General features: G+C 33.8%; 1 protein-coding gene across 2 annotated transcripts; it reads left to right on the forward strand.

Annotated features, from left to right (window-relative positions):
- Window positions 1–431: 431 nt before the first annotated feature.
- On the forward strand, window positions 432–7,078 carry LOC127239436 (protein WHAT'S THIS FACTOR 9, mitochondrial). 2 transcript variants are annotated; one of them, XM_051257587.1, is made up of 5 exons: window positions 432–798; window positions 1,712–3,470; window positions 3,585–3,758; window positions 5,138–5,413; window positions 6,716–7,078. In XM_051257587.1, the coding sequence occupies exon 2, from the start codon at window positions 1,747–1,749 to the stop codon at window positions 2,953–2,955; it is 1,209 nt and encodes a 402-aa protein (XP_051113544.1). In that variant the 5' UTR covers window positions 432–798; window positions 1,712–1,746; the 3' UTR covers window positions 2,956–3,470; window positions 3,585–3,758; window positions 5,138–5,413; window positions 6,716–7,078. The 2 variants fall into 2 exon arrangements, with proteins under 2 accessions (XP_051113544.1, XP_051113545.1); XM_051257588.1 differs by having other exon boundaries at window positions 5,231–5,413.
- Window positions 7,079–7,338: the final 260 nt, after the last annotated feature.

Consider the following 7,338-nt stretch of genomic DNA (forward strand, 5'->3'; position numbering starts at 1 on the left):
ATAATTTTAAAATAAATTTAACATATATTGTTAAAAATTAGAATATATATTTAAATATTTTAAAATTATATTGTAATAAAAAATATAAAAATTATATGAAATATAAATATTATTTAATAAAAAATATAATTTTTATATGATACAAATAAATAAAAAAAATATTTATTTATTTATAATTAACATAAATTAATTTTATAAAACTAATGAAATTTTAAATATAAATAAAATTATTTATTGTTTTATAAGAAAGTATAAATAATTTTTTTGAATAATAGTTCATGATATTATATATATTATTTAGTTAATTAATTTAATTTAGTTAAGTATGATCGGACAGTAGAAATCTAAAATAATAAGATTAAAAAATACTAGTATTTGGAAAAGATACAAATAAACAATAAATAAATAAATTACTAAACCCTTATCCCACCAGTCCACCACAGCCCGCCGTCTTTTGTCTTCGTCTTCTCCGGCAGTTCCTTCAACTTCCGTTTCACCGGCACCCCCCAGCATCTTCACCATAGCCTCTCCTTCTTCCTCTTCTCCGGCCCTGTTGTCATCTTCGCCTTCGCCTCCCTTTTCTCATTTTTTCCTTCATCTTTAATTGTTTTACGGTTTGCCGGGCGCCGCGTCTTCTTCACCTGCGTTTTACTCATTACTGTCCGCGCAGCAGTCCCCATTGCGCCAAATTCGTCGTCTCCGGCAGCTCTTCGTTGCCTTTAAATTCATCTACTGCTGATGGCCTCAACCGGCATACCCAAAATCTGAAAGGATTTTGCGAAGGAAGCATATAAAATGGTGAACTGCTTCATCTACTTTTAAGTTACTTCTGCATTTTCTCATATTTTCCCTCCAAGCCGTAATATGATGGTTGATGGGAGATTTATCGTCATATTTAGTGCTTCTGTTAGTTATTGAGATTATATATGTCGATTCTCATCACTCTTATGTACCAAAATCATTGTAGAATGTGATTGTAGACTTGCAAAATGAAATTGTATTGAATTATTAAACTCACCTGATTCAATTCTATGACTCCTCATCTGTTCTATCCAACATAAACCTCTATTTTATAACTGGATTTCAATTTCCACTTGAAGTTTCCTTATTATGATTTGCTTTTTTTGTTTTGGGGTTTTGATTTTGAGTTTGGGTTTTTGAACAACGAAAATTTGAATTGGAATAGCTATTTGTTGTCAAATAAATAAGTGCTATGTCATTTTTGGATGGAAAGTCGAGTTTTAGTATAATATAGAAAAAATAAAAAATATGTGTTTGATTCATATTTTAAGGGAAATTTTTTGGAGGAATAGTAGAAATCCTCCAAAATCCCCAAACAAACACACCCGAAAGTACTTACATTCTATCTGTAATCTTCTTCATCCCTGTGTTGATCTGATCTGCACAATCTTTCTAATGTATTTGTCTTCATTCTATGCTTCTGTACTAATGAAGTACCTATCAGCCATCTTATGAACAGGTCCAGGGTTATGGGCTTTGTATGCTTATCTTAGCAGAACAAATTTGATGTGTCCTGAGTATGTTATTTGCCATTGCATTGTGATATTTTGATGTTCAGTATGTATACACAAAGAAACAGCTTGGGCTTTACTTAGCTTGATCTACATTTTTGCTATCATCTATATTTTGGTGAATTTATGAAACTATGTTTGCCTTGTGAAGAATTTCTCTAATGCATTCATCTCTCCAGGAAGGTAAAAGGCAATGAACTGGAAGTTATGAGAAATGATTCCTCTCTTCCATCTTCGCAACACTACAAATCGCCACTACTTTCTCTATAACAAGCGCTTCTTTATAAATGCGAGAATCAAATGGGTCCGTGATCCCTACCTTGACAAAGCAGTAGAGAGGGAGAAAAACCTTAAGCCTTTAATCTCTCTCAAAAACCTTATCCTTTCACACCCTTCTCAAACTCTACCACTGTCTACTGCATCACCCTTAAAGCCGAACCTTCATCTACCAACCACTGTTGAGAAATTTATTCAAAATTATCCGTTGATTTTCAAAACATTTCTCCCCCCTAATAAGTCCAATTCCCTTCCTCATATAAAACTCACCCATAAAGCCCTGGCTATTCATCACAACGAAAATTTGATTCTAAATTTTTCTCATTACCGAAAAGATGTTGCTGAGAGGCTGGCTAAGCTTTTGATGCTTTCACGAGTTGGAAAGCTTCCTCTGTTTATAATAGAAATGTTTAAGTATGATTTGGGGTTGCCTCATGATTACATATTGACATTGTTGCTGGAATTCCCAGACTATTTTCAGATTTGTGATATGGGCTTCCGGGATTCTAATGGTGATCTTGTTTTTGGTTTGGAATTAGTTTCTTGGAGAGATTATCTTGCAGTATCGGAAATGGAGAAGACGGTTATTGGGGAAGGGAAAAGTGGAAGAGGCATAAAGTATTTGATGAATTTACCAAGAGGATTTGATTTGGAAAAAAGGGTGTCAACATGGGTGAATGAGTGGCAGAATTTGCCTTACATTTCTCCATATGAAAATGCATTCCATTTGACATCAAATGGAGATCACGCAGAGAAATGGACGGTAGGGTTGATTCATGAAGTGCTGAGCTTGCTAGTGTCGAAGAAAACAGAGAGGGATAATTTGTTTTGCTTGGGAGAATTTTTGGGATTTCAGCAGACAAGGGTTAAAAAGGCGTTGGTGCATTTTCCAGGGATATTTTATGTGTCAAATAAGATAAGAACTCAGACTGTTGTTTTGAGGGAGGCATATAGAAAAAATCAACTGCTTGAGATGCATCCTTTGATGGCTATGAGAAATAGGTACATCAGTTTAATGAATTTGGTATTAAGAAAGGGCAGGCCATTTAGAGCTGGGATGACTGCTCACAGAAAGAAATCAGCCCCTTCAAGAATCAGAAGAAAATTTGATGGCAACACAGTAACAAGAAGCGATGAGGATGATTAGAAGTATAGATGATGGATTCTTGACTAGTTGCTGTGAGGACAACATGATGAATGGGTGTCTTTGTTATTAATACATGTTCTCACAACTTGGAGCATGCACGCATGAATATGGTGTTGTTGCATGCTGCATTTGGTTATGCAGGAGTATTTGATAGTCTACTTTTGGCTGCCAGACCATTGATCATCAGTGAAAGAGGAGAAATCAGACTTTCAAGAGCTTTAGACCATAAAAATTAAAAGATGTCCTATTGTGTACTATGTGTGGCAAGTTAAACTATACAAGAATTAAGTTCTTTGGTTAACAATATATCATATACATGTAGAATTGTTTCTTTAGATTGATTGGAACATGGCCTTTCAAAAATCTCAATGACCCAATCCCACTGTTGTTGGGCATCAGACAACAAATATTGAATGCCATTGGTATTCACTGGGCCAACAGGCTGTACAAGTGTGTTCATAGTTTCCTGTACCATGCTGTTTGTATAGGAGCGCTCATGGAATTTTGTAATTAATGTATGGTATTTTCTGGGTTTCAGTTCTTTCTAGTTCTGCTACTGTTTTGGTTTTCTGGATGGAGCTTTGAGTCTCTCAAAAGCTTATTTGTAAGGTTTCATATTTTGGTGGCAGGTCGTTCATACAGCAAGATGGGCAGGAAGAGCAATGCTGATCTTGAAGTAGTTTTTGGTTCAGAAGGACACTCAGCATTGTTAAGCGCCATGTGTAGCCAAGACAGTGAAGAAGATTTCTTTATCCTTAATTGGACCAAAGATCATCATCAACAAAGATCTCTAGAAAGACAAGGTTTGTTATTCTTTAATTATTATATATATATATATGTATGTACTCTCTCCATCTCAAACACCGTGCAATATATGAGTTTGGCACGAGAATTTAGGTGGGTAGTATTAAGTAGGGTAATTTAAGATAATTTGGAGATTAGGTGATGTGATTGAATAGAGAAATATATTTTATTTATTTTTATTTGAGTGATGTGACGGGATAAAGTGAAGTATATATATATGTATAAAAAATATAATTAATTATTTCTAAATTTGAAAATTTTGCAGTGAGTTTGGGACAAACAAAAAAGAAAATGTTGCAGGGTGTTTGGGAGGGAGGGAGTCCAACATAATATAGCCATTACTATTGTATTATAAGATGATACATTGCATAAAGTATAATATATATGGGTATATTTTTAAATAACTGTGCTCATTCAATTTTTATAATATGTAACTGTTAATAGATGAGTAAAATAAAATGTTTGCCAAAAGTTATTAGGACAATATTGATAAATAATTATTTGTATGCAACATGATTATTTATATCAAAATAATCAGCTAATAACGCTATATATATTTTACTCTAAGATGTAACCTTGCTAGAAGCTTATTGATCAAGCAGACTTGTTCTTTTTCTTTTCGCTTTTTATTTTTCCAATAATTGGTTTATACCTGTGTCTCTTCATATCTTTCATAGTCTCTCTGAAGCTTCTGAACAACCTAATATAAAGCTGGTAAACGGTTTTTTAGCTTGTCTAATTCTTAAGTTTGATTAATCTGAACTTTGGTGGCCCATAACTCATCCTATCTATTGATCCATATTTGATTGAGCTGCTACTTTGTTTTTTAAATGTATCTTGGACTATTTGGTGTCTTAATTAAGAAATCAATTGGGATATGTATGAATCGTGCCCTTGTTTCAGCCAAGAAAATTGAGGAAGATTTTTTATTGAACTTCTTGATGCCAAGGGGGGCTCTATATTTGTTTCTGTATCAACTTTTAAATGTGAGTGTTACGACTTTGAAACCAGGAAATGATCTACAGATGCTTCTTATATGCTGAAACTACTTGCTCAAGATGAATTCTTTTCCTAATTTTTTACTCCCTCCGTCCAATTTCTATTGTCCTAAAGTTTATTTGCACGATTTTTTAGGTGATTGTCTTTTTGTTATGAATTGACAAATTTGTCCTTAATTGTATGGTAGAGATTAAAAGTAATAAATGAATGAAAGGTAAAAATGTAAAATTTGTATTTAAAAAAGAAAATAGGACAATAGTTGTTGGACGTCCCAAATAGGAAAGTAGGACATTAGTTTGTGGACGGAGAGAGTATTATTTATTTTTGGAAAGCAATTTCAACCAACGAGCTCATTTGTTTTTGTTTGCAATGCCAACAGACAGCTTGGACCATTGAAATTGCTGTGAGCTTAGACCCTTGTTCGTTGCAAAGTAGCAAGCTCTTAGATTCACCCATGGTGTGTTGAATACAGATAACATGAGTGCACTGGAACCTGATTTGGGTCCTTAGAGCTTCTTGGATGCTTTTGATCCCAGTTATACCCCAAATGCTGCTGATCTTCCTTGTAGATGGTGCTGCTTTGCATACCAACCTCACATAGGCTCGTGGAACGGTGCTCAGTTTGTCACTAGAAGGAAGCAGATTTTTTGTAGAGGTACCCTTAGGCTCTGTTTACTTATGTTTTTGACTTTATTCTGCACTCTTTTTTCCTTTTGTTTTTCTTATGCTTTTATTATTTCAACAATGAAAATTTAATTTTCATTTGAAGTACTACATCAAAAATCTGTTCTTCAGGTAAATCGCATCCAACATCCATTTAGGGTGTGTTTGTTTGGGGGTTTGGATTTTGGATTGGGATTTGAATAGTAAAAATTTTGAATTTGAATAGTTGTATGATGTGATATAAATAGGGTTTGATATGATGTTTTGAATGTAAAATTGATTTTTAGTATAATATAAAAAATGAAAAATAGGTGTTTGATTTGATGTTTTTGGGGGGAAAAAATTGGATGAATAGTGGAAATCCTCCGAAATCCTTCAAACAAACACACCCTTATATTACATTAAACACTTGGGATGTATTTAAATTAGTTCTAAAAATAGGGTTTGAATGTAATGTTTTAAATGGAAAAAATAGAAGTTGAATACAATGTATTTTAGAGAGAAATTCTGATGAATAATGCCAAAATAAAGTTGAAAATATATGTACAGAGCTTTATTTTTTATTCAACATTTTACTATTCCTGAAACAATTTTCAATTCAAAAATATTTTCAAAATATATTTAATCATAATTTTTGCTAATCATGAGTTTAAACAGCTCCATGCCCTTGACTCCCGCTGTTGCTGTCTTAGTTATGAGATAGTTTATGGATGAGTATCAAGATTTAATGACTAAGAAGCTTGGTCTGCCCAAGTACAATAAGCAACCGATAGTAATGTACTGAAAACATGCCTCTTGATAAAGTTGGACTATACAGATTTCTTCGGTTGCTTTTTTATGTTAAATCTAATACCACCATTCCAGAACAATCACTTTTGATTCCTCTGGAAACCGTCAAGACACATCGTAATGCAAGGACCTCCTGGGTGAAGTCTTACAACCAAGAGTCTAGTTCTCTCTCCCCTCTCTCTCAGTATAGATACTAATTGCAGTAGCTCGCATGCTCTCTCCTTCCATCTTCTCATTTATATGTTTTGTTGCATCCACATTGGCTCCAAGAGAAATGTCTTTATATGTTGAATGGTAGCAATATTTAATATATGGTAGACATAATTTCATACAAATTGATTGATGAAATTTGTATTTCTTACAGTGTTGCAGAATTTATTGTTCAGTATGAATTTATTCAAAATTTTTATAGCAGGGAAGAAAGTGGGATCACTAGAATGCAAAATATAGATTGCTGTTTTCACTGGGCAACCTTTTCATTGACAGCTGCTGTTTCTTATTGCAGAGATGCATGAAGTCTGCAAGCAAATCCAGGCGATTGTGAGTTTATGTAAGAGTCCGTTGTGGTACTTCTCGTATGTTGCCACAAGATTCAAGGAGCAACACGGCGTCCCCTTACAGGTAACACACTTTTTCGATGATCTAATAAGTTCGTGGCCTGATTTACAAAAGGGGTCTGGATGGATTGCCTGATATCGAATGTTTATTTGATTGTACAAAAGGGGTCTGGATGGATTGCCTGATATGGAATGTTTATTTGATTGTGCGGGGATATTTGATTTGTGAACTGAGTTGTTTGATGAAATGCCTGACCTGAACTCTACGGATATCTAAAGCATTGTCGGAAAGAAGTAGATTTTTTATTTCATTAATGATTTTTCTAGATATATTCGAATTCAAAGGGATTATGGAAAGAAGCTTGAGAATCGATAATTTGATGACTATTTTTCAAGATGGGGATTGCTCATGAGTTTTTGGCAAATAAAATAGAATGTTGTAGAAGATGGCTTGTTCAATATGTTTGCCAAGTTGGATTCAGAAAAAATTCCAGGCATATGCTATATTATTAATTGGATTGGTTCGAAATTGCACGAACCAAAAGGTTTGAAGATTCAACACATTTGGACC

This window comes from Andrographis paniculata, unplaced genomic scaffold (genome assembly GCF_009805555.1).
Source record: "Andrographis paniculata isolate CXL003 unplaced genomic scaffold, ASM980555v1 Contig77END, whole genome shotgun sequence".
NCBI classification, from domain to species: domain Eukaryota; kingdom Viridiplantae; phylum Streptophyta; class Magnoliopsida; order Lamiales; family Acanthaceae; genus Andrographis; species Andrographis paniculata.